The following is a 27,173-nucleotide window of genomic DNA, read 5'->3' as shown; positions in this document are numbered from 1 at the left end:
ATTTCAAGGGCGGATCCAGGGTTTTTTTGAAGGGGGTATCAGGGGTAAATTTTGTGGGCAAAGGAATCCCAGTCGCATTTTTACCACAGGGAGCCCATTTGACCTCAAGAATGACAGGGGGGTCGCGACCCCCCCCCCCCCCCGACCCTCCCCCTGGATCCGCCCTTGCATTTTGTTTGAAAGCGTATTTTTCCCGCTTTTTTTATGAATTATTCATAAGTTTGTTTGGATTTGTTTGTGTTAAACGCTTGTTCAAGCAGTTCATTTATAAGTCTACTCAGTATCGTAAAAGGTTATTGAGTGTGTAATGACTAAACAGGTGTCCGACAAAACAAACTGGTGGCAGCAGAAACCACTGACCTCACACTTAGCTATTTTGAATCACATCGTAGGAACTGATTACTGGCAAACAAACAAAAACATTTCTGTTTTCTCTCTTTGTCTTATCATTTAACATCTCAGCTACAGTTGTTTTCCCGTTGAAGATATTCCGACATAAAGGGAGGGAAAATAAGAAAAGTTCGTCGTTCAGCTAATGATCCTGGCAGAAAAAAAGCAGTTGCCCTATTAGCAGTGTCACTATGAACAAGATAAGACTTTATGCAAGGAAGTACGAGCGGGAGGTGAGTGACGTTTGATCACTAGTTATAAGTCACTATACACATGGAAAATAACGAGAAAAACCTTAAGAAAACATTTAGTTTTACTGCTCAAAATACCACTGGCAGTAAGATATTTTATCTTCTTCAAGCTTATTAGCTATAAGCTAGCTTTTCAATGTTTGCAATAAGGCGCCCGCCATTTTTCTAAAAAAAAAATCATGAATTTGGATTTCTTATGGCAGACAGTTGTAAGCCCTAAAATTATGTTTTTAAGCTTCAGTTCATCTTTTTCTCACGCTTGAAAGCTCAAAATGCTTTATTCTTTTGTAACCAAATTCAAAATCGCAGTTGACATTACTCTACAAATTGTTTAAAACCAAAAGGTGCGTAACAAATGAATTACTATTGGAGCTACCGAGGCGCATCTCGGGACCTCCGACTTAGCAATGAACAAACAACATTATGGCTTCATGGCTCGTGACATGATCGAAAAATAAGTTTCTCTAGTTTTCCGGTAATAAAATTCACCTGCGAGAGGCTACGCCGCGTTGTTACGAGAAAGCTGGAATGAAAGAAAGAAACTCATAAAGCAAGTGCCTATACTGTAGGTATTCTGGACTCAATAAACTTTGTATAGGAAATCGCACTATCTCGAGTACAATTCGAAATTTATAGGTATTCGTGATGTTTTGAAAGTTTTCAAAATTGGAATTCCGAATTGTACGAGAAGATTGTGCGATTGTTTGTTTATAATACACTCAACAAAATAGAGTAACTTAATTTGACTCTACAGAGTACAATTTGGTATTTAATTGTACTCTTCTTGTCCAATCAGAATCGAGTAACTTTGTAGAGTGTATTATAACTATAACAAATGTTATGTTATGTAGAAATCTTTGGTTTAGAGGTTGAGAAAGCATAGACGCGGTCATGGACAATTGCTTAACTCTCAGCAACAAGGCTTGGGTGAATTCGTTTTCACTATAAGCTCCTTATGATTCTCCGTTCCTATTGTTAATATACCAAAGAAGAAAAAAAACAAGTTTCTTAGGGCCATCAGCTCTTTAGAAGCGCCTCGTTTGGCTCCAACGGCTTGCCATTTTCCCAGACAATGATATCCATTATTTCATAACGTTCTGACTTACTGGGCCGTCACAAGCAGAATAAGAAGTGACAGTAACTCTACTTGTTTACATGCTGTGTTTGCCACTATTTTATGCATGCATGCATATGTAAATACACTCTAACAACACGAGACGGTATTTTGGATAGCCACCAGCAAACTATAAGAAGCCCCAAGAAACGACCCCTTCTCTTTGCAGTTTGAAAAAAGTTCTACAAGTGCTACTAAAGGAATCTCGGGCAGCTAAGTAATTCAAATTTACGAAGACTTTCAAAACTCCGAATACAGTACTAGTTGAAAGCATTGACAAACTTGTGCTATAATCAAGACTGCTTGAGCTTGAAGTTCATCATACGACTGCATATTAGTTACCAGCAGTTTTATTTTTGAAAACGTTCCAAGCTTCACGCAACAATTGGATCAACAAGTCATACGATAAGCTACTAAAGTGATATCAAAAGGCTAGTCCCACTTAAGGTTGAGCAGTAGTGATTTGAATACCTAACTATTGAAGACCGAATTACTGAAGGTTGTTTTGAAAAACAAGTTGTAAAGAAATTTTGCCCCGAGCGGATTGAGAAGCGTCAATTATAATCCACTGAGTCAACACCAACCATCGAGTTTAATGAGTCCTTGTTCTTCAGCTGTACAAGGTTGTTTAAGGACTGTTTTTATCATGGTATAAAAGATCCTGTGATAAGTATCTCCTGTTTTAGTTGTACACTTAAATCCATATGGATTTGTGCTTGAAATTGATAAATTCAGCTATAAAGCTTCTAATATTAGGCATCCAATGAACTAAAAATTGTTTCTAGGAGAAAAAGAAAATTGGCAAGAAACACCTTGAAATCAAGGCGCAAGGCAAGGCTACACAAAACAAGAATTCATAAAGTGCACTTTTGGAAAATTCTGGTTTTATCTTACAAATAAATTAGTATACTAAATTTATGCATTTGTCAAAATGCCTATATCGTCTTCATATGGTCATAAAGGGAAAATAGCACAACACCCTTGGAACAGCACTAAATCTCGCAGGTTTTCGTCCTCAAGACAGCCAACAGATGCTGAAACTTTCGAAAAAGAATCACTCGACAGTTCTTCCCATGAAAGTAACGCTAGACCACGCTTGAATCCAAGAAATAGTTCTGTGGGCAATAGACCTGTTCGAACTGCTGGTACTAACTCTTTGTCTAAGTCACTTGATAGAAAGCGCTTATATCCGAGAATTCTTTCTTCTCGGCGGCCTTTGACAAGAAGGGAAACTTCTCCCGAGTTTCACCAACTTAATGCGTGTCAACCAAACGAAGTATTCAAGCGATCTAATAGCGATTCGTTGATTAAACCCTGTGACTCCAAGAGGAAAGTTAGAAGGGAGCTTGGAACTCGACGGATTAGGACTTTTCCAAGACGATTCGGTGAATGCAGAGCTTCTGGAACACAAAATAAAGCAAAGAAATTTAAGGTAATTTTTGTCTTTTTCTTTATGAGTTTTGAAACAAAATCTTGAAGCCATTTTAGTGTCACCTCCGTCAAAACTTCAATCGGCTGTCTCTCTCTGTATCATGGAGTCAGTCACTAACTAGTACTTAAGCCTGTATTCAATTTAAGATAGAATGACAATAAATCCAAGCAAACATAATTCTGTTTAGCTCAAAAGACGTTTATGGCCGCCTTTGTCTTTTGTTATTAATTGTTCAAACTATTTTACTTTTTTCGGTAAGAAAAGCTTCTTCAAAGTTCTTTCAATTGTTTAAGAGAGATTAGGGTAGGCCAAGAGAATATGAACTCTTGGGTAGGTTGTTTCTGCAAAATTTCAGCGAGTGGTTTAGTTATAAAGCGTTTTCCGGTGACAAAAACTACACATTTTAGATCATTAACCATAAACGCAATACTGTGTTAATTTAGATATGAACTTTGACACTCCTATTTTTTTAAAAGTACTTCAAACTTTGGAAATAGATAGTGCCAATAACTCAGTGGAATTTGGTGTCAGAGGGAAAAGTTTTGTTAAACTAAAAAGAAATTAGAAAGATTGCTCGGCTTATATTCTGTCACTTTATTATTGCTTTTTTTGGACATTTTTTTGCCTGGCTGAGTTCTTTATGAGACAGGTTGTCCTTATTAAAGATTACTAATGATTAAGGACAATTTGAAACTTAAATCAGCTACGCAAACTTGACTTTTCGACAGACAGATCTTTGCATCGATGATTTTTCATTCATGCATTGGGCTTCCTGTGTTAGTACATGATGAGGCCGCGGGAAGGGTGGATTAAAGGACTTTAGTCATCCCCACCCATCCTCCCTCACAAAAACATTGCTGACTATTTTCGCAGTCTTATTTTCCTTTTCATGTGTTTTGTATATGACATGTGTTTATTTTTATTCCTATGCACAATCCAGGTCTATTTTTATTCTAGTATGCGTTATCCGATCTGCTCAGCAGGTCCGCCATCATTCGATATTCCAGTTCAAACTGGCAATTAGGAAGCACGAATACTCCTTATAGCTCAGCAGGTCAACCTTTTTCATGAAAGGCTTGTAAAAGCGCACTTATGGCACTGACTCAGTAGGAGCAGAAAGGCCGAACCTAGAAATAGACACTCGAAACGGAAAACGTCATGCATGTGAGAGTGTCGAGCGTGTAGAATCTAGCGTGTAGAATAGCGTGTAAAGATTCGTCAATTATTAGAATAAATTCATATCAATTACAGGATTTATATATTTAAATTGTTATTGTACGCAGAAATAAAACTGATAAAAGAAAGATTAGAAAAAGGAAAAGCCTTGCGGGGAAGCGAAAAGCAGAAGCGCAGAAAATATGTCAATGAGTCAGCGCAGGGGAGATATATTAATTAAGTCTAGTTTGAACTGTATTCAAATTTGCTAAAACCTACTGATGAATAATATTATTGACTTGTTATCATGATATTGGCATCATCCTTCTTATTTCACTAATTCCCTTACATTCAAATTCCGGCCCTATTGACTAAGTCGCTATTTTGGATGTTCGTCAGTACTTTCCCACGAGATAAAATTATACTGAGTGAAACCCGACTATAAACTGTCTCGTATTAAATCTCATTATTTCTACCTTCAGTATTCCATTTTTTTTTTCGAAAATAAGAGACAGCGATAAAAATGTAAAATGCCCAAAGGGGTAAACAACCATTTAAAATGAATTAAACTTCACATTTAATTTTGTGGATTCACTTTTATGTTTAACGAGCTTAGTACGAGCAAAACCTGTAGATATTCATGAACGACGTCTTCATGAACTGTTTTAATCTGGAACGCTATAAATAATGAAAAACGTACGAAGAATTTTACTTTTATGCCTGCCTCGCAATTGGGTGCTAGATTTTAAATCGATATCTGATCTCAGACAGGATCTAATTTTCCTTCCTAATTGAACGATTTCGCATCCGTATTAACATACGAGCAGACTACGCTCATTGGTTAGTTGGTATTCCTAGAGCCCATTTTCGGTAAAGTGCAGAATAGATGCGAGAAATGACTGACTAAGAACCGACTTCAAGGCATCAAATTGGCCGAATCCTTCCGGTAGATTTTGCCAAGCTTTACGATGAGCAAGAATTCTATAAGAAAACAGATACCAGGTGAGAGATTTCCAGCTTTTACCAATGGAAGTGAAAGACTATACTTTTTCGCGATGCAGTAGCAACAACGCGTCATTTCTTGAGCTAGGTTTTCGCGCGCTTTTGGTCATCTTTACGACGACTTCGATATCTATGCTGCGATGATTTATATCGGTATTTTGGTGTATTTATAGTTATTTATCGAGGAACGTACCCTATATCTTTATTTTACAAACATATTACTTAGTTAAGCGTTGAATTTTTTACGAAAATCAGTTTGATTTTAAATAATAGGGCAGAGACTACGAGGACTAGACAGCCATCGACGGAATCTCATTACGATATTCTTCCAGATGAAATAGATCCTCAAAAATACTTTTGAATCTTCTGTTTCTAAAATATTATAGTCAGTCAAAAATAACCCGACATTCGTTGTCTAATGGATCTAGCAAGTTCTCATATAAGATAATTCATCACAAAACCATCAAACCTTAACGTCACTGCTCTAGTGTAATGTATTTTTAAACAACTACATTCACATTCACATACGCACACCTTTTTCTTTTGAACATGAAAAATAAATATAAGAATGATTAGAATTAGACAGTTTACATTGCGCATGGCACGTTATAAGAAAGTATTGACTTTTTGCCGGAAAAAATATCAAAACATGTGTCAACTCTAAGATTTAATTTTGCTTGCAACCATTTTGGTTGGAAGACGAAAATAAGGTTTCCCTTGATTTTGGACGTCTATCTGCCGTAAGCTAGCAGTCTATGATCAACTAATCTTATTTTAAATTTAATGCATACTAAACTTGTTCTGCTGATTCGGCATATGTTTTTATTTTAATTTGTTTTTCCGATATTTAATTCGTTTATCTTGCTTTCATTTTCTATTTTTAGTTCATTGTTTTGTCTTTTTCTAGTCAAAGGACTAGGGAAATGTTATATTTGATTTCTTTCTTTCTTTAATTTGTATTTAGAAAATGTCCTTTCAATTTTTCTGTTTTCCCTCAAAGATTTTCGTTAGCACTATTGATTTTTTTTCTATGTCGTTTCCTTTTCTCCCTATATTTTTGTTCTGTTTCATTAATTTTCTATTTAGTTATCTCATTTTTCCATTTTTCCAATTTTTTTTAAAAATTTCCCCCAATATTGCAAACATCCATTTCTAATATCCTACCACCCCTCCCCCAGTAGTTTTCCAAGTCGCGTTCTGATTGGCCGGTGTTGTTCGTCTAGCGGCCATTAACCAAATCTACGGGGAATCGTTCCTCGATGTGATTTTTTAAAAACCATTCCCGGGCTTTCCTGATTTCCTGACCTCTCAAACCCGCTGAATCAGAGAGCTTTATGACAAATTTACCATGTATTTTCTCTGATCAATAATCCTTCAAGTATGGTAAGCTGCTATTTTAATCTTTTTCGTGAGTCTAAAGTCAGGCTCAATATTTTTCGTTGCTCGAAGCTACGTAAACACAACTTTGAAATTAACTGAAATTCAATTCCTTATTTACTGTATAGTAGTACATGGCAGGGCTGTTTTCACTTCATTATATAGCCTGTGAATACTATTTTTATGTAATTTTAAGCTTATCTCGAGCTTTACTTCATCTTACAAGTCATAGTCACCTCACGAATATAGTGTCCTCATTTCCAAATAAAGTTCAGTTCAGCTCAGTTCAGCTATATTTTCCATATTTCTTCATGTCAAGCCTAAATATTATACCCTCGTCCTTACATATAAACTCCAAACATCGACAGGATAGTTTATTGTAAGCTCTAGGCTTTACAATTGTAGAATTATTGCCATTCAAAAGGCGAATTTACCGGTTGATTTGCCAAGCGAGGAAGGAGCATAATGTTTTCGTTCTCGAACTAATATGACGTAGAATCCATAAAATGATCGATGTTTTGTATAATTAAAATTTATAAATTATCTTGAATATTGTTCTAAAATGTACTCTTAAATTTTGTGGTTGATATCCTATCAAGGTAATATGGATAGTTCTTAAATTATTCTATTTTTAAAGCACTTTTTTAATGAATTAATCTCGAGTGAAGTGCTGCGCATTTGCATGATAAAGATTTACTTATTCTAGTTTTGGGATTATGAACCCGTTCTATAAACATAAAGCATTGTTTAATGCGTGTTTTGAATTTCAGCTTCTTGAGATGTTTGGCTAAAAGGTCGTATATGTGGTGCTGAAAACATATTTCTTTACATATTGATTTAACTTTTGAATATTATGTTACACTAGACACTTTGACATATAATTTAGGCTATCATCTTATCTCTCTGTCTTCACAGGTTGACTCCGAGGCGAAGCTTTTCATAAACAACAAGAACATTTGCTTCAGTGACTACCACCAGACACCTCAAGAAGTTGGACAAAGAGTGATTTGTATCATAAACAAACAACTAAGAAGTGGAGTTACAAGGTTCATTGGTACTACTCACTTCAGTGAAGGAGTATGGTGTGGTATTGTACTTGATGAGCCTTGTGGAAAAAATGACGGCTCTGTCAAAGGTGTGAGATACTTCACTTGTGGAGAAAACTACGGGATTTTTGTCCATGCGCATAAAGTTAGAGCCGTTTGTGAGAATGACCTAGGACTTCCACCACATTCAGGAGCAGATGTTGTGGACTCTTGGGAATCCCCAGATACATCTAGTGTGAAGAATGCTCAGAATAAATTAGATATGAGTGTGAATAATGCTGCAACTGATTATGTCAAATCACAACAGTGGAATCAGTATAATAATTATGGTTATAACTCCAAGATAAGATCTAGGTCTTTCTCTGACAACGAGTCAGAAATATCCATAAATAATATGCAAAACAAACATACAGAGGCCAGCCTGTCACACTCTAATTCTCTTCCAAAGATTGTTACTGAAAAGGAGATAAATGGCTCTGGAAATTTTTCTGAACAGTTGGAGAATAATGGTGGTGATAGCAGACAGGATGGCTGCATAGATTTGTGCAATGAAAATAATTTTGTTGTGCATGAAAATGGTGAGTCCATTGTTTCTGGTGATCTTTCTTCAATGGAAGCTGACCCATGCTGTGAGAATAAAACAGGACACCATGGGACACCAAAGGACAGTTCTGATGTTGAACCGCCAGAGATAATTGCTTCAAAATGTGGAAATATTATGCCTAACTCAACCGAGTACAAAAACATATATGCAAATGTAATACCTAAACAGTTGAACTCTGTTCCAGATAAAAGATGCTTCTCCTCTGATTGTATTTCTGTTGATAACAATAAACCAACAAAAGACTCCAGTACCCCAGGACTTCATGCAGCTTTGGAAGGGAATGAAACTATTGATCCTTTTATTCAAGGAAAGTATTGCAGCTGCCCTAGTCTTGTTCCATCACAACACTTGTCAAGTGCCTTAGAGTCCTGCATAGACCTAGGCAGACAAGGGCTGGAATCACACTCCGAGAAAAGCTCCCCAACTGAGGAAGTAAAACACTTGGATTTGAGTCACTTTGTAGATTCTGGGTCTGAGAATACGCTTAATGATAGTCATACAGAGAAGGAGTATCTAGAAAAGGTTTCAAGTCGTGGTCGATCTTCGTCACTTCCTCTTGTTTTAGTTCCCATTCGACACATTAGTCAAACTGAATCTTTGTTCTGGTCCTTAGATAAACTTTCCGAGTCTGTCAAAAACGTTGAGAGGGCTGAAAGTTGGCCAACTTTGTCAACTTCTCTTGGCAATTTAGATTTGAGGCCAGTTGTGAATGATAAAAGTGTCAAATCATCTGAACTAGAAAGTGAAAGCAAGAAAGAACAAGAGATTTTGGCTAAAGAAACTGATGATGATGACATAAATCTGAAGAAAATAACAAGGAGTCCTGCTATAGAGCAACTTAATGCTCTCAATAAAGCTGCTAAAAGCAACAGTGGTTGTTCTTCGCCATCTGGATCACAGGCCTCACTGTCTTCAGGTGGGACAATCGGAAGTCAAAAGTTGACACAGAGAAAACTTAGTAGTAGCTCTGTCTCAAGTTCAAACTCACAGTCTAGGAAAGTAAAAACAAAGTCACAGAAAAATTCTAATTCAAACTTTCAAAAAGAGGGAAAAGATTTGAATGGGAAGAAAACAAATCTCCAAACACCTGCAATGAATTTAAGACTGGTTAAAAGACACACAGTATCTGGTCTTCAAAAAATACAACCTGACACAGCCTCTGATAACAGGCCATCTGTGACCAGGCGGCCAACAAGTACCATATCTGTGTCATCAGCAGACAGTTCACCTACAAGTTCTCCAAGCTATGCTAAATCTAGATTACCCACTATGAAGAAAACACCAGTAACAACATCTACACCAAAGCAGAACACATCTACTGAGAGTAAACCAAGGGAAGGTAAACCAAAGAGTTCCTTGACCAGACAAGCAAGAGGAGTACAAAAAGATACCAAGAAACCATCTAGTCCTTTAACGGAGAAGAAAACTACAGGTACTGTTGGGAAGACTTTGTCGCCAAGAAAAGCTAGTACCAGTACACCAACTACTTCTCAGAAGACAAGTAAAAAGGAGGAGGCTGAGGTTACGCGGAGGGGAAAACAAGCAGCAAAACCAGCCACACAGTCAGGAGTAGCAGCAGCAGGTTAGTACTTGTAGTCCTCCCCCTCCACACACTTATCTCCCATTCCCATCCTACCATCCTCTTGCATTCTCTCTGAGATACCAGATATTATCCAACTACACTTTCATCCTCTCTGAGACACCCAAGACCCCTATTTGCCTTCTCAATAACGCAACATAGATGGAAACCTTCAATCAATCATAGGCCCAATTAATGTCACACTAATGATATCTGTAACCTTAAGGTGGCTGCCTACTTTTGAACGTTCGATTTGAGCCCACGATGTGTGCGCGCTCAAAAACCGCTGAAAAATCTACAAGATTTTATTGAAGAACCATAAGCGTTTTGAGCTTCAACAGGGCAAAACCCTCAAATTTCTCTCTATTTTTTAATAGCTCATTCGAAAAAATCCTAAAAATCTATGTTATATCTACATTTTAGGCAACGTTTAAATCAGCAAACACATGAAAAAATGGATTTTGTAGGGATTTTTGTTCGACTTTATGAGATTTTTTAAGAGCACCGAAACTACAAAATATGAATGTATCAATGTATCTCTTTGTCTTTTTGTCGAAAATATCCATGTATTATTGTAGAATGATTGATTAGCCTTCATTAGTGCAATCATATAGTCTGCAAATAACTACTATCTTATGAATCTTAATTATTTTCTAATCACTTCCGGTGGCGCAATTTTTACTCCAAAAGCTCATGCATAGGCTTCCATTAAATGCTGATTATCTCGAAAACGAGCTCGGGACACCCTATTTTTCTTTCCAGATTTGCAATCAGCATTAAATTTCAATTCGGAAAATCGAAGTTTTAAAAAAAGTTTAAATCAATTTCCAAAAGTAGGCAGTCACCTTAAGAAGAGATAACTAGCTAAAAACTAGTGTGAGCTGCATAGGTGTTTCTAATGAAACAGTAATGATAAACGGGTAAATTTTACACCGTGAAAAGATGAAAAAACTTACTGACGTTTGTGAACCATGACAGTCAATTTTATGATGTCACTCAAGCAGCCATATTTGTGATATCATGGTAACAATCATGACGTCATAATTGTATGTAAAATTTTCAGGCCTCAAAAACAGAAGAAACTGTTCGAAGAAAATGTTTGAAGAAAAAAAATTGCGCTATGAAAAAAATTGTGCTATGAAAACAAGTTTGTGCTACGGATAGAACTTGCCGTAGTCTGCGTGCATTTAATACCAAATGGCTAAACAATGATATTAATCTTTATATTATAAGAATATTGATACTATAGATCGTCCAATCAGATGGCGATGCAAGATACTATATATTCACACTATAAACCACCATATCCACAACTGTTAATAATAAATTTATTTATAACAGTAAACCCATGAATATTTAAGTGGTTTGCAAAGCAATATTGCCAAGGTGAATCGGTTTTTACCGTTTGATTCAAGAGGTAAATTGAGATACTTGAGCTACGAAAACAACTGTTTTTTGACAAGATGAGGGGGATTTCCACAACTTATAGTTAATATCTTTACGCAAATTTTGCGAAGATGAGATGTCAAAGAGAATCGTACCGGGGAATCATCATCTGTAGTTTTCTACCTCTTTTCTTTCACCCGGAATTCCTAAGTCTTCTCATAGGTAAAATAATTATTAGTTTTATTTGAATTTTGCACAAATAATTTCATCAAACATTGCGGCGAAATTAAAGACTAATTCAAGTCACGCACTGATAGAAAATCGTTTTATACATTTCTTCTTCTTTTTTTTTTTTTTTTTTTTTTTTTTTTTTTTTTTTTTTTTGAGGTTTTATTTGTTTTCATACGTGCTTTCAAACAGTTTAAAACTTTACGAAGATTTCTTATTTATAAGAGTTTCGTAAATTCCATCGAGTCAGTTATTCTGCGACGTACATGAAGGTTGCCGCTCAAATACCTCGTATTGAATTGTATTCATCATGTCTGTCGACACAGTTGTCAAGTTCAACCTTAACAAATCTCTGCACGGATTTTTATCATGTGCAAAGTGCTGGCTTTGGCTGCCATTTGGTATGACTCAATTTTTGTGATTTTCAATTTTCTTTATTCCATTTATGCTCACGGAATTTTCCTACGATCAGCGTACATTGAAATTTGAAGCTTTGATTTACTGAATTTAGGAGTTGTGTTTTCTATTTTTCATTTTGGCAAGAGAACGAAATAATTTTTTCCCCATTTTTTGTTTTCCATTTATTTATCGAAAATTGGAAGACGAAATTTCCTTTACCGGGATCTTGTCGGTCACGGGCTAAAATAAGCAAGGAAAATTGAAATTTTTCCCCGTTTGGGCTAGTCTCCCCCACAGCCGCTTTCAGTGTCGTCACGCAACGCTTTCTCCCCTGAGTAGAGAAAACGTTGCGTGACGACACTGAAAGCGGCTGTGGGGGAGACTACGTTTGGGCTGGTTGATTTTAGTTTTATTAATTTATTTATTTTTGCTTAATTATATATTTTAGAGGGTTTTTTTTTATAGTTTTGTTACTCATGTAGAATATTTAAAACTGGGACATCGTCTGAATCAAACGACGGGAATCTCTTGCGGTTTGACCACAGTCTGTTCTGCATTAGTATTGAAAATAATTTACAGAACAACCGAAGACAAGAATGTATCTCCAGACTCGACACAATATACTTGAATCAATTGCCGAGCGATTTGAATGGGAAAGAAAGAAAGAAAGAAAGAACGAGCAGAATCATCTCCGCTTACTGTCTTCATTATAAATGAGTAATATATATCAGTGATTTGATTGTTTGATTATGACTTCGTTGTAGCCTCATGGCCGCCAATATTCAATTTGCAATGACCATCAAGAATGCGCAGACGTGTGCACACTTTTAAGTCGAGTCCTAATAAACTGCAGCCCCCTTATTTGTTTTAATTTTGCTTTATGAAAAGCCTTGTTTTGTCGCAGGACCAGCTGATAAGAAAACTGCGACTTCAACCAAGACATCAGTCGTTAACAGTCTTAAATCAACCATCAAACCTCTCAAACTCAAAGCCAAAGGAAGCCCAACCAGTAAAATAGCTGTCAGCCCAAGCAAATACTACCCATCACGGCTGCCAAGGAAGATATTATCCCGTGACACAAGCACTGATAGCGGACATTCTCATGACCATGAGCGCGATGTAGATACTGCATCAATCGGTACCGATGGCTCAGACTTCTTAGACGGCCAGAAACTGATCCAAGGTGAAAGCTTTTCTCATGACCAGGAACACTACGACGCTGATCGATCAGATCTGGAATCGAGTACCAAGTCATGGCAGTACCCATCACACGCACCGGATATTCTTACAGGCACGCGCGAGATTCACACGCGCTCCGCCGAGGTTCAGGTCCAGATGAGTGAAGATGAAGCCTCGCAGGAGACGTACAACAAGTTGGTCCACGTGGAAGAGATGTTCCAACTGAAGAGCAGGCAGTGCCAGGAGCTGGAAGCTGTTATTGCTAATAGTAACACTGATATCTTGGCAAGCGCTATGCTCTTCATCATCTTGTGTAAAAAGGTATGTTGTAGTAGTACATGATTGCTATGAAACTTGCCATATGGTAGACTAGCAGAGGAAACAGCAGCTGTGCTCTGACTTTGATCAGCCCAGAGGTCGCATTCAAGGCTGGATATACTTGAGGTTTGGTCAATCTAACCAGGGTTATTGAAATCGAACCAATACTGTGCAAGTTGCAACACGTCACCGTTACTTAAGTTTGCTTACGGAATGTCCACACCCATTCCTCGCACCCTTCCCATAAACGTTCTTGTGACGTTCTTGTACAGAATATTAGTCTTATTGCGTATTAATTAATACGATTTCTTTTCAGCTTCAAAATAATGGTCGCTTGATTATGCAGTTAAAAAACCACTTGCGCTCCACAGAATCAGAATTAAAACAAGTACAGCACAGACTAGGTAAAATACTTTGTCACGAAAGCACCAGTGTTAGCAAGTATAACATTAGCGTGAGAGATCTTAATACACAACTCCATGTTCAACAGTAGGGGCTCGGTAAAATATCACTCTCGAGGGTGAGTGTAGCGGTAGTGTACTCGCTTTTCACCTCTGGGGTCTCGGGTTTGATTCCTGGACACGGCATCATCACATGGTAGCGTTTGTTAGGTCTCTCTCTGCTTGATTCGAGGGTTTTTCTACGGGTTTTCCGTTTTCCTCCCTCCACAAAGTTCAAAAACGCTAAATTCCAATTAAATCTGCGAGTTAACCGTGCCCTGACTTCGATCAGCCCAAATTTCATGCACCGTTTTTCTTCTTTCTTTGTAGCCGAGGAAGAAGAAAACGGCGTCAAACTTCAAGAAGAAATGATGTATATTAGAAGTGAACACACTGTAGCCATCCAGAACCTGAAGGCTGATCATGAAGACAGGATAGAAGAATTACGTTACACCATGAAGAAACAACTCGCCGAGGAACAGAAAAAAGGTGAGCTTGCTAAAGCCTGGGCCTGGTTGTACGAGGCCTGGATAGCGCTATCCAACGGATGAGTATATCCAGTGGATAAATTTAATGGATAACAGCATTGACTTATCCACTGGACAAGTTTTATCCATCGGATAGTGCTATCCACCATTCGTACAACCGGGGCCTAGTGTTCACCTGAAACACAACATACGCAGACTTAATCTGTTGTACAGTGCTCATTTCTTCACACCTTTTAGCTGAAAGTTATACTCGAGAGGGAGAGCTCGCGCAAGTGCAGAAATAACCATTATTTCCCATTCGATCCCCCTCTTATAACCAACCAAATTGGACTGATCAAATCAAAAGAAGTTTGAGGTCAATTGGTGATTGTATTTAATGTAGTGTTTATCTGTCCACAGCGGCTGATGAACGTGTTGCTGAACTGCTGGAGCTTAGCAAAGTCCACGAGGAAAAGGTCAGATCCTAGTCTTTAAATAAGCACCTCTGAAGGTATCTCTCTTATTTTCCTATCTTAGGGACTTGGGATCCCTGTGTGATAAAGGAGGGAGGAGGCGGATTGGGGAGAGGTCACACACCACAGTTAGCCCGCCGGAGAAATGCCTGCAGGGAAAGTAACATTTCTTTTTCGTCCTCTAGGTGGCAGAAGTCAAGAAGCAGCACGAGAAAGCAATAGAAGATTTACACGAGACGTACAAAGATGAAATCGTTGAGGTGGAAACCAAACATTCTCAGCATATAGACGGTATGTCGATAAAGATGTGTACCTTTACAGTGCAACTACATTAACTAAGGTCTGTTCAGTATTTTCCTACAATTTCTGAGTATTCCTTTTTTCTGCAGAACTGCTTGAAGAACATCAAGTAGAGATTGAAACGATTAAGAATGACTATGAAGAACAGCATGGTGGAATGGAGGTAACTTAACGATTCTCCCTCCCTTCCTTCCTTCCTTCCTTCCCTCTGCCTCTCTCCTCCCTTTCATCCATTCATCCATTTATCCATTTTTTTTCTTCCATTGCTTATTCTTTCACTTTTAAATCTTACAAAATCGAATTGTCGGCTTGTGTGATGTATCTAATTTCAGTCGAAACTCTTTGCCGTCACTAACGAATGCACCTCGCTAAACATGAAGCTACAGCAACTGCAGGAAGAAACTGAGAAAGACATCCAATCAAGAATACAGGTTAGTCGTCAGTATATTATATCGATCAACAGCAGTGGCGCAGCTCAAAGGTGTCGAACTGAAAGCACGTAAAGGCAACTCTGGCAGCCGCTATACATTCCATGTATGACCCCGGAGCACGGCTCTAGAAACCTTTCAAAATTATCCCAGATACGAGCTAACGAGAAATAATACAAAAGAAATCAAATTTTTTTCCCATGGAATCTATGGCATTTTATTTACATTTTACTGTACAATCGCATGCAAGATAATTTTGAAAAGGCTATATCAGTCGACCATTGTATTTTATGCCTTTTTGGTGTCATTTATTTTAGGACGCAATTGAAAAATACAAATCCTTACCAGCCGAACTAGAAAGTATAAGGGCTGTGTTGGATATGAAGAACGAAGAAATCAAACAACTGAAAAGAGAACAGATGGAGTCTAAGTTACAGGTAAAAACCATTTAAGTGTCAACCACGCTTTTTGCCTTTTTTGTTCCAGAATCTACCGGATTTGGCGTTTTCGGAAGCCATGATACTGAGTTGCAGTATTAAATGCAGCGTCTTGCATTTTCTCCCTTGTGTTTCTATTTTGTATCGTTTAATGACGTTGACTTGACTATGGCTGATTTACATATTCATCATTTCAGTTGGACCATCTTCGTAAAGTGGCAGAGCGCGCCAGGAAACTCGAGTTAGAGAACGAATCGCTATCATTTGTCGTAGAAAACAAGTCCAAATTTGAAAGGTAATGAAGATTTTTCTGGTGACTTCATGCCTCTCAGTTTCTCTGTCACGTATTTTGTGAGGTTTAGATTATTTTCCCGCTCTTTCTTGTAGACATTGGACTGCGTAAACCACAGGGAGCCCAAACTCGTTCATTGACCCACTCCTCCCCTTTGGAATTCTCAGTCAATGGGAGCACTTCTTTCTATTTTCCCCCGAGAGGGGAGGGTTACTATTACTGTATTAACATATTTTAACATGTTTTTCAGGCAATTATCGGTGGAGCACGAACAACTTAAAAGCAACCTTGATCGCGAATCCAAGAAACTCAAACGCCTTTCTCTCGAGAACGAAGAACTACAATGGCGCCTGTGTAATTCTTCGAGTCCTTCTGATGGCGGTATATCACCAGACGGCGAGTCACCGCCGAATTCAGCCAAACGACGTAGCTTCCGACTTTCGTCGTGTTCACCCGACGTCAACACGATTAATGAGTAGGACAATACAAACACATGTAGCACACTCGACAACTGGGAAAAGCTACTGCGCATGTTCGGAAAATTACGAATTACGAACGAAACAGCCGAACAGTTTATTATATAGATTTTTCAGTTTTCGGAAGAAGATGTTAGAATTGTTGTAGTTTTGGCATTTTCATTTATCGCTGTTTTTCCGGACATGCGCACTATAATCCCGCAACGTAGTTGTAGTCATCGTAAAACCAGCTAAAGATTCAATCTTTAGGTCCTTTGGGTCGTTTCTTTGGGAGATATTCAAATAAATCAATGACAGCATGTATAAATAGCTTTTAGTCATTCTCAGGAAGAATGAAATAACCAAATACGTGACCGCCATGTTGTTTAACTAATGTAACTAAAGAAAACAAAAAAACATCTTTCGATAAATTCTGCCAACACGGTGGCCGTGACGGGCAGTAATAATCATCCTATATTAGTGATTCAATCATTACTTGTACATAGTTCAATACCTATAGGAATGTATTGGGATAGATAACTTGATGTAGAATTGAATAAAGCATCGTAGACGATGCAAATATCAATATTGCAAATAGACCCCTTGAAAAGCAGCTCAGTCTGTGGGACAAAACAATAGGTTTCAATTCTCAAGAGACTGGAATTCTTTTGTTTTGTCCCCCAGATCGAGATGCTTTAACGTCACATGCAAGGGGTCTATATAGATTTGCTATTGCATTAATAATTATTCTAGAGAATTCATAGTAGTTTAGAATTTCAATCATATTGAGAAATTATGTGAATATTTACATGTGAATTATAAGTGAATAAGTAGCGATTTCAAATTTTCTCTGCTGTAATTTTCGGGGAGCAATATCATGATTATTATCTTTATAACTGGAAAACTTGGTAACCAATCAGAAACGCGCAAGACATCTCAGCCAATCATAGTACGCCATTACATCATAGCAACTTGAGTGACGCGGGAATTGTCTTGCGTTTCGATTGGCTAAGCAGGGAAGCCCTTTAAAAGTCACAGTATCCTGATTTCTTTTTCAGAAAAAATATTAATTCTTTGAATTTTCAAAAACGTAAAACATTTTCCATTCGAAAAAATATATATGGAATTCATGCTTTTTTCATTTTTCTTCTATACACTGGTTTTGATTAATTTTCTATGAGAATCGGAAATATTTTATTTTTGTATTGAGGGAACCAAGAACAAGCTGTATATTTATTTTTGTTTAATTAAGTTATCATTGGAAAGGTGCTTTTGTTTAAAAGGTTTGGATAAAGTAAAGTGTAATTAATAAGTAAAAATAAATTCTAAAAGCTTACTGTACAAAATAAAGAGTAATAAGTAATTAAATATTAAAGATGAAGAAGTCCTGCATTACAAACCAGAACAAACATGCTTATCAGATTTGCGTACCTTATGAAGGCCAGGACAACGGTTCAATGGCTGCGCTCAACGCTGTCCAAAACGTGTGCATGCAAAAAAAAATCTCGTCAATATGAAGACAATGCAATTTTTCTGTGTATCGGTCGCTAGTATTAGTTACTGGGTTACCTGTGGAAGCCCAGTCTAAAAATGCGTTGCATGTCTCCGTATTTTCCTGCGTCAGAAAATAGTACCCAGGGGTCTTCATGGCTCTACCAAAGAGTCCTTTACGGATATATGATACAGACATCCCGTGTAAAGTCTGATTTATATTCAAGTGACAGTTACCAATCAATGTCTAATTTATCAAAGTGATTGATTGGGGGTGGGGTCCGAATCACGTGTCGGGAATTAATGTCTACGCATATTCTTTTTTCGTTAGTTGCTAAAAATTCAAGAAAGTTCAGGATGCCGTGAAAAGTTCTTTCTTTTATTTGTCTACTCAAAATTTTAATTTAGCTTCTCAAAGCAAAAGCTCTATAACTTAAACTAGGAAAATATATAAGGTTTCAAATCTTCCCGTGATTGAACAAATTCCATGTTTAATAAATAAAGTTGGGGACCTTCAATTCTCTGTGGTAAATCGCCTTCACCTTGTTTAAGTCATTTTACTTGCCATATTGTTAGCGATTTAATCTGATGCTAGCGCTGATAAACGACTATAGAAAGGTTTGTTCGAGTTTTGAGTCTGGTTTGTGTTTTCGTATAGATTGAGCTTGACTTTTTTAAATAAATGGAACTGCCGCCTATTTTGTGTTTTGAAATTCTTGACCGGCTGCCGGTCATTTAGACACTCCTATATGAAAATACAAAATGGAATGGGTTACTCAAAAATAGAAAATGTTTCATTATTCTATATTCTATTATTTTAAAAATCAAAAGAGAAAAACGGAAAAAAGAGACAAAAGCGTGAGTAGGTATAACGTTTAGGTCACCCATCCAAGTACTAACCCTTCTCAGACGAGCTTGACCCAGTATCTTGAACGACAACGATTTATCCACTGGACCACGGTTCCAGGTGAATCAGCATAACAATAGCCGCGAAAACAAAGCTTCGAATAGACTAGACTTTTTAACATATTTTCAACCGATTCAGTGCGTGGCAGAGATGCAAGGGATTAGCCGATATGGTCTGGGGGCCGGCTGGTCTCTCCCCTGATGCTTTGGCTAGAACATTTTCTTGCGTAATTCGTGCACCCAAGGGCAGAAGGATTTAATCGCCGTCAGGTCCGAAGTCCATACGCCGCCTCAGCTCTGCGGATGTCTCGGGGGTATGGCAAAGTGGAATCGATTTTTTTGAATTTCTTTTGGTGGGTTCGAATCCCATCTTATCCATATTAGATATGATTTTTTTTTTTAATCCATTTTTTGTTAGATTTAAATTTTCGACAATAAGGCAATCTTTTTAGTGAAAAAAGATTTATTCCTAGGCGGTTGCTTATGAGTCTGTATAAGTTCGATCTGAGACGTATAAGCAATATCGATCAGCAAAACGTAAAGCTATGCTTTCCTGGATACTGACAAGAACATTTACTGCACTTGGATCTTTATATCATATGCCCGCAAAGGACTTCTGAGTACTATTGCGCAATTTCTGCATTTTATGACAAGGAAAATAAGCAGCCACCCCAGTAAATTATATGATAACAAATGATGGTAAAAAGATAATTGAGAACATTGGGTTTTTTGATCTTGTTGCGTTATGGCGCAAAATCCAATTCACAAGTAGTGTGACATGCATAACGAAAAACTGTGTATTTTATAGCCTAATAAGGGCATAACCTGCAATTACTTAAATGTTATGTAGATAACACCTTAAGGTGAAGAAAGATTGTCTTAGACGAGTTAAACGAAATCATTCTTTTCTGTGAAACATTTCATTATCTTTTGACTTACATTGTAAACTTCTTCAGAGCTGTACTAGGCCTCTGTGCATGATGCAGGCAACCCAGTTGTGGGCTAATAAGCCTGCACATGCGCCAGTTTGCAAGACATAAAATGGCAAAACCATATTTGCGGTAAAATAAATGACAAACAAGATTGGTCGAGTTCTGAGGACAAACCAGCTAAATTGCTTCATTCGAAGCCTCCGGCATTAGAAATATTAGAGTTTTCAAATGGTTATGGCTAGATGGGATACTCGCAGTCCAGGTGATTGAGAGAGACTGACAATTATGGGTGATTGAGTTAGCCATATTTAAATACATAAATATTTATCATAGCTTAATTTATGCTATCGTACGACTACTAGACGACTGAATAAAATTCCTCTGACAATTATACTCTCCCTAGTCTCTCTCAATCACCTGGACTGCGAGTATCCCATCTGACTGAAAGAAGGAACGGTGGCCGTGGAGCAGTGGACACGTATCAAGGAATGTGAAATACTTAGGCTGGAAAAATGCGGGAAAATGGTAAGCTACTTTAGGGAATTCCTAGTTGAATACGCCCACTCTTTGACAATTTATATCTACTTTAAGTGCAGGGTTTGAAATGAGAAAAAATTACTAGAAAATAAGAACTAAACTCCAAGATTATCACACTAAACTATTATTTATTTTCTTCCACACGTACAGTTGACAAATATTTCAAGTTTACACCGTTAAAAACCAAACTAAAGTAAAAACTAAAATAAATATTTAATAAAATAGCATAACACTTTCATAAAATAATAATAAAATAATATCAATACTTTATTCTAACAAACGACAACTAAAAATGAAAATCACTATAAGCTTACTAATGATTTCGAATTTCAAAATGAATTCATATGTTTTATAAGCTTATCATATTACTCCCCGTTATATATTAAAGACAAGTAGAAGACTACAAAATAATACAGTGAGTAGCCTACATTTTAAAATTTTCTCATTTTATTCAGACTTTTTACATCCTTCTTTTGGACAGCTAGGGAAAACGTCTTTAACAGGTTGAATTCCAATCATGAGAATATGCCTGTCATAACAGACAGAGTTCCTGAACAAGATATCGGTACCATGAAGTCTGTCCAGAACTCCAAGTACACCATAATTCTGGTTAAACCTAAAAAAATCAAACGAGATATTTTTAGCACATGCGATAAAAGAGTGTTCCTTTTTACCAAGAAGCAGTGGCTGGTAGGATATTGTTGGTGTATGTACAAAAGAACTTGTTCAAAGTGTCGCTGGATAATATATTTCTTATTGACCACTTTTTATACCTCAGTTAAATTCACTATACAGGCGTACGTGCCAAACATGGTATGGTTTTCAGCGATTTTACTCTGATTTTAATCACACTCCCACTGGGACAGGGTATATGAAATCACGCTCTCTCCTCTCTGGAATGGGGTATCTATTTTCAAAATACAGCAACTGGGTATGGTTTTCAGTTATCTTGCCCTGGAACAGGGTATTAATTTCAGTGATTTTACTCTGGAACAGGGTCACGGTTCAGAGGGCTCAGCGGCACATCCCTACCCTAAACAGGCAAGAGTACCCCCCGCCCCCCAGGTTAAATGGTCAGTCAAATACAAATATGATCAAGGCTGCAAGTTTTTTTCAAAGGATTATTCAAACTCTAAGCTTGTGTTTGACCATTGTACCCACGTATGAAAGGAGGTGAATAGAGGGGAAAAGTTAGGGGGAGGAGAATATTACAGACTAACATGCAAAAGAAAAAAGTGGGAGAGCTATAGCCCCACAAACACTCCCCCTCTGCAGTCACCGTGAAATGAAAAAAGTATCCAATCGCACTTACTTGAGATGGTGAAAGTCGTGGGCTTCAGGGGAAGGCAGAAATGGGAAGTGATATCCACTATGAGAGATGTTGGTTGACGTAATAGCCAGACAGAACCACATCCAGGTGGTTGCTATATGAGATCCCATTATCATTGGACCCATCAAAATGGGAGTGAGGTTCGAGATTATGTGTTCCAAGGGGTGTGCGTAGATGGAGACAATGCCGATGGGAGCTGTCCACTCATGGTGCTTCTTGTGGAAGTATTTGTAAAGTTTGGGGTGATGGAAAAGCCTGTCAAAGAGAACTGATTTATGTATTTTTTCTATTTTTCCCTTCTTCATTATCCATTGTTTTACCATTTACCTTTAGAACCATATCACTTTGTTTCTTCTCATCCTATTTCTTATCCTATACATCCCATATCACATGAATCTTATTTCACATTTCTTCCCATTCCATTCCTATATTTATTTATTTAATCATAAATTATTTAATCCCTTAACATTCAATGGTTCATTATTCTATTTCCCTGTATCACTTCATTTCACCCCATCACATCAAATCTCATTTTATTTCATCTCATTACTTCAATCTACTTCATCTTTTCTTATCCCATTCTACTCTTTCACATCCTCTGAGTACATGGTACCCAAGTTTCATGAAGTACAATGAACTGAGTAAAAGTACAGTTGCCGTGCCACGGTGACTGCAAAAGACTGTACCAACCTGTGGGAATAGTAAAAGCCAACTTCCTCCACAAGAATGAACACCAGCAATTCAAACAAGACCCACTGGAATGATGGCAGCTCACAACCAAATGATCCTCCACGCCACAGGTAAACAGGATACATGACAATGGTCAGAAGAAACCCAAGAAATTGGTTGAATAACACACCCTTGATGGCCCGCATTAGCTTCGATTTCTCAAGCTGCCACAAGTAGAAATTTAGGAACAAAAATATATCAGATTTTGGAAATCTATTAACTGTTCTTATAGGAAAACATACATACTTCATTCATTAAAACAAAATAATATTCAGATCCCCTAAAACACAAGATTTTATAAAGCAACTACTGGACTATCTCATTGTAAAGTCATCAGATCTTCCCTGACACCATGGAAGTGGGAGAAGCTCTTAGCCAATCAGAATGCCTTATTCCTAGGTAATTTAGGGAGGAACCTGAGGAATGCAGTGGGTGCACACCCACTCTAGATGAGTTGATATCTAGTGCGTTATTGGTGCTTGAGTTTATTTGTGGACGTCCAGAACATAAATAGTGCACCCCCTCCTAAAACAAATCCTGGATCTGCCCCTGCTCTCTCTCTCACTCAGTCTCTCTCTCTCTCTCTCTCGCACGCACGAATATCCTGTCACTCAAAAATCCAATGCCACCAATCAAAAGAGGGCTATGGAAAACTAATGGAAATTTTACCATAGATGGATGTTACTACGGTTTTGATATTCTACAAACTCGACAGTTGCAAGCTGCATGCTGAAATGTGATATTTCGCTGCTGTCAATTACGAATAACCAGTCAGTACCCTTTATGTTCTTGACTGGCAGCAGTAAAAGGCAGATTTCACAACAAAAAGCTGTTGAAATATCTGAGTTTGCAGAATATCAAAAACCGCAGGAAAATGTTTATCAGAAATTTACATTTCTTTTTTACTTACGGGCTGGTTTTGGCCATCTTGGATCTTGTACTTCAAGGCCCACTTGGGTTTGCCAGTCAGATCAATGTACAACAAACAACAATTTATGACCCAAAAAACCACAAATGTTACCACAAATGTACCTAGGTAAATCACAAAAATACACGATTATTTAATGGATTACTTACAGTGTTTATATCACTGTTTAGCAAACATACCAACTGTGAATAACATAAAGTCATTTCCACCAAAAATCGAGAGGATGATTTTCCAGTTGCTTTGCCAAAATTCTCCTGAGGCTCCCCAGAGTTTTTCAAAATGCCTGCAAGACAACAATATGAAAATATGACAACATTTAGTTGACAAAATAATACAACAATATCTAACATTTTGGAAGCTTGTTGCAACAATTAATAATAAAATTATGCTGCCAATTCTAATGCAATTTTCATAAACATGCAAACTCTGTGTCACCAAGTTGCACACTGAAATTTATTTTTTGTTTGTTTTTTTTTTTGTTTTTTCTGCTGTTGCCAGTCAAAAATATGAAAGGTACTGACTGATTAGGCTTGATTGATGGCAGCGAAAAACCAAATTTCAGCATGCAGCTTGCAAACAAAGAGTTCCCATGTTTATAAACATTTCAGTAACTACAGATACTATGGAGGTATAAGTATTAGTGGAGTTTGGTATGTCTCTCTCTATTTTAGGGTATTTCTCCAGGTTCCTTAGCTTTCATTAAAAGAAACTCAACACATAGACCAGAGGTTGTTTCAGGGTTCTATCTGTAAGTTAGGCATACTCTGACTTAGATCAACCCAGTGGTTGTTTTAGGGCTTGATAAAATTGATGATTAATCATAGGAATCACAAGGCTAAAAGCATTTTATGATGTTAAATAACCATGTTTCTTACCATGTTATTGTGTTCCTTGCAGCAGCGAAACAAATAAGTGCAGTGCCGACAATGAAAGCTGTCTTCTTGATGGATTCGATAACTGACTTAGCCTTGATAAGAAGGTAAGAAAAATTAGCTATATATGAATATCACAAAAACCACTTTGCATAATAAATGGAATACTGGTTCAGGGATGGCAGAACAGCTTTTAAATGTGGGGGGTGGGGGGGGGGGGCAGCTACAGTCCTCCCCTCCCTATCCCACCCACCTACCCCACTGCTCCCTTAAAATAATTCTAGACAAAATAAAAATATTCTCATAAAAATTCACGTGGTGTTTTTCTAACAACATAAATAAAAATAAATAAATCACTTTTTTATAGTGGAATATGAATTCAGTTATGATTCTGGCTTCCATCACTCACACACACTGCCATTATGACATTAGATATGCCAGTGCATGATGCTTGCAGATTTTTTAAGCATTTAAATATAATGCCACTTGTGAGAATAAATATGTTGCTGCTGCCATACCTTGGTTGGTGGTATATTTGAGTCTTTTGGTTTGGCCCAGTCAGGCAAGGGAACTTCATCTGGGTACTGTGGTTCTACTTCAGTCATAACTGCATAAAGCTGAAAACCTATAAAAGAATTAATGAGAAAAAAGGCGATCTGTTGCCAAAAACTGATCTTTTTTAGTTGATCCGAGAGGGTGCAGTTAACAGACTAGAATGATTTTACTTCGCCTGTGAAAGAATAGAGTGAAGTCATTAAACCCGTGAAACAGATATTATACTAACACACTTTAGTAGACCTAAATTCCATTGCATTTTCTTTTGTGTCTATTTGGCTATTACACGTTGACTAATAATTTTTATTTCACGGGTTAAAGGCCTTCGCTCTAGCCAACGTAATGCTTAGTAGTACACACTTATTCTATTGTTTTTCTTTTGTATTACTTTGCCTGTGTATTACTTTCACGGGCCGAGAAAAATTCACTCTATAATTTATTTTGCAATTTCTTTCCAGTGAGTTAAAACTAAGACATTCTGAGATTTCAACTACAATCACTTATAAGTACATAGATAATTCCAAAAAAAGTACAGTTTTATTTTAATTGTAAAATAGTAAACATATTATGTACAGCTTACATCATAGAGGGTTTGATGCACCATACACACCCTTCTCGGGCTCGGCTACTTGTATATTACTATTCAATAGGCAGTTCTTTATCCAAGATTTGGATAATGATCATTCAATTGGCTTAGTTTAATTCTTTCAGTTTTTCCAAAGCAAATGTATAATCAATTTTTCGAAAACAAAATGTTCAAAGCTCACAAAACGATAGCATTTCTTCGCACAAGTCTTTTAAGCTGAACATCATCGAAGGAAGGTAGAAAAAGATTCCTGTGCTCCTGTGTTGATTTTTATTATAACATGCTATTTATTGTTCAAAAAAATACTCCTGTTATCAGTGTAAGGATGTTTGTACACTATACAATCAATACACTATACAATCACGTACAATACTTTGAATGAAAATATACGCTCAGCACAACGACGACAGTCATCTTGTCAAAAAAAACACCAGAAATTCTTCGAAAATCTAAAACACAAATAACGATTTTTACCTAACAATGGTTCATCAAGCTCTCCGACGTCTTTATGTAACAAAGAGGCGACGAAATAGTGGAATGAATGGCTAGAAAACAGTAAATAATCAAGGCGATCTTTCTCTTCTTCCCTGTTGTGTTGTGGAGGTGTATTTGTTTTAATCGCGTCACATGACAAGTGATCAAAGTCCATCGAACACAGGTAGCCCAAAACAGACATACGAAGGTCATTGAAGGTCGCATCTGAGACCGGGAGGGAGGAGAGAGTGGGGAACGACAGAAACGTGATAGAAATTTGATATATTTGAGGGCAAAAATGCGTTGTTTTTTTTTGAACGGGATTAGTTCCTTTACGAAAAATATTTTTTAAAGAGTGCGCGCGCGTCATCTGGAACGCGAGATTACGCGCGTGCCCTTGCGACTTAGTTTCGCGCCGTTAAAAGACGGCGCATGGGGAGAAAATAATCTTTATACGAAGGGCCAACAAAGACAGAAAAAAATTGAGTTGAAATCTTCTAAATTTGAGGAGAATACAGTTCATTGTTGTGGTTAATTCAGTGTGGCCACATTAGAGGTGCAGACAAAAGAATGAAGAAAGAAGGCTCGTGCAATGAGTATGATGAGCTCGTGCCTAAAAGTCAACGCCAAATGCGATTTTTAAAAAATTCACGACACAGACTTTTGTTAAAAAATCGAGTTGTTGGTCAGTATTCTTCTTCGTTCACGAGAATATGAAGTAATATCTTGTCTTCGTTCAAGATGCATAAGATCATTGCTTTGGCGTTTGTTATTGGCCTGGGACTTTCTGAATATTTCGTGATTAACGATCCTCAGACATATCTCATCACTACACCACCCAAAGCTGGTACGGAAAAAGGTCTAAAAACATGTTGAAAACGTTACGAAAAATATGAAACTCACCTCCCACATTTTATTATCTTTACCTTACATGTAACTCAGATAGCGCCTAAGATCATCAAAATTTCCCTTGTAATTCTCTCATTTATTGTACTCTTTCTGCTAAAAGGTTCTGCATGGCGACTTTGGAGACGACCAATCAGGTATATTCTAAATTCGAGGATTTTTCAACAACTTCTGT

At 37.3% G+C, this 27,173-nt stretch overlaps 2 protein-coding genes across 4 annotated transcripts; one reads left to right on the top strand and one right to left on the bottom strand.

The window, feature by feature from the left end:
• The first annotated feature begins 491 nt into the window (after window positions 1–491).
• Window positions 492–18,172, top strand: LOC116288301 (uncharacterized). 3 transcript variants are annotated; one of them, XM_031695070.2, is made up of 12 exons: window positions 492–623; window positions 7,637–9,953; window positions 12,868–13,463; window positions 13,777–13,864; window positions 14,231–14,389; window positions 14,788–14,843; window positions 15,026–15,131; window positions 15,230–15,303; window positions 15,473–15,571; window positions 15,886–16,005; window positions 16,203–16,300; window positions 16,548–18,172. In XM_031695070.2, exons 1-12 carry the CDS (start codon window positions 582–584, stop codon window positions 16,774–16,776), a joined length of 3,984 nt encoding a protein of 1,327 aa, XP_031550930.2. In that variant the 5' UTR covers window positions 492–581; the 3' UTR covers window positions 16,777–18,172. The 3 variants fall into 3 exon arrangements, with proteins under 3 accessions (XP_031550930.2, XP_031550929.2, XP_031550931.2); XM_031695069.2 differs by lacking the exon at window positions 492–623 and adding an exon at window positions 1,574–3,187; XM_031695071.2 differs by lacking the exon at window positions 492–623 and adding an exon at window positions 6,583–6,727.
• A 2,554-nt stretch (window positions 18,173–20,726) lies between these two features.
• LOC116288317 (fatty acid hydroxylase domain-containing protein 2) lies at window positions 20,727–26,240 on the bottom strand. Its single transcript, XM_031695093.2, has 8 exons — window positions 26,093–26,240; window positions 24,996–25,102; window positions 24,481–24,572; window positions 23,785–23,888; window positions 23,588–23,709; window positions 22,639–22,841; window positions 21,931–22,203; window positions 20,727–21,234 (listed from the first exon to the last, which is right to left on the bottom strand). Exons 2-8 carry the CDS (start codon window positions 25,080–25,082, stop codon window positions 21,066–21,068), a joined length of 1,050 nt encoding a protein of 349 aa, XP_031550953.1. The 5' UTR covers window positions 25,083–25,102; window positions 26,093–26,240; the 3' UTR covers window positions 20,727–21,065.
• Between the last annotated feature and the right edge of the window lie 933 nt (window positions 26,241–27,173).

Source organism: Actinia tenebrosa, unplaced genomic scaffold, assembly GCF_029948245.1.
Source record: "Actinia tenebrosa isolate PJP-AT-01 unplaced genomic scaffold, QUT_ActTen_1.0 PGA_scaffold6__47_contigs__length_16458017, whole genome shotgun sequence".
NCBI lineage: Eukaryota > Metazoa > Cnidaria > Anthozoa > Actiniaria > Actiniidae > Actinia > Actinia tenebrosa.
The sequence above is the reverse complement of the archived record's forward strand: the minus strand, read 5'-3'. Positions and strand labels throughout refer to the sequence as shown.

Excerpts from the sequence above, each read along its gene's own strand:
- LOC116288301 (XM_031695069.2), top strand. The coding sequence starts at position 2,687 with ATGCCTATATCGTCTTCATATGGTCATAAAGGGAAAATAGCACAACAC. Across the intron at positions 14,390-14,787 it reads CGCCGAGGAACAGAAAAAAG|CGGCTGATGAACGTGTTGCT; the intron begins GTGAGCTTGCTA and ends ATCTGTCCACAG. Across the intron at positions 15,132-15,229 it reads ACATTCTCAGCATATAGACG|AACTGCTTGAAGAACATCAA; the intron begins GTATGTCGATAA and ends TTTTTTCTGCAG.
- LOC116288317 (XM_031695093.2), bottom strand. The coding sequence starts at position 25,082 with ATGACTGAAGTAGAACCACAGTACCCAGATGAAGTTCCCTTGCCTGAC. Across the intron at positions 23,710-23,784 it reads CTTTATGTTATTCACAGTTG|GTACATTTGTGGTAACATTT; the intron begins GTATGTTTGCTA and ends TGATTTACCTAG. Across the intron at positions 22,204-22,638 it reads GGCTTTTACTATTCCCACAG|GCTTTTCCATCACCCCAAAC; the intron begins GTTGGTACAGTC and ends TCTCTTTGACAG.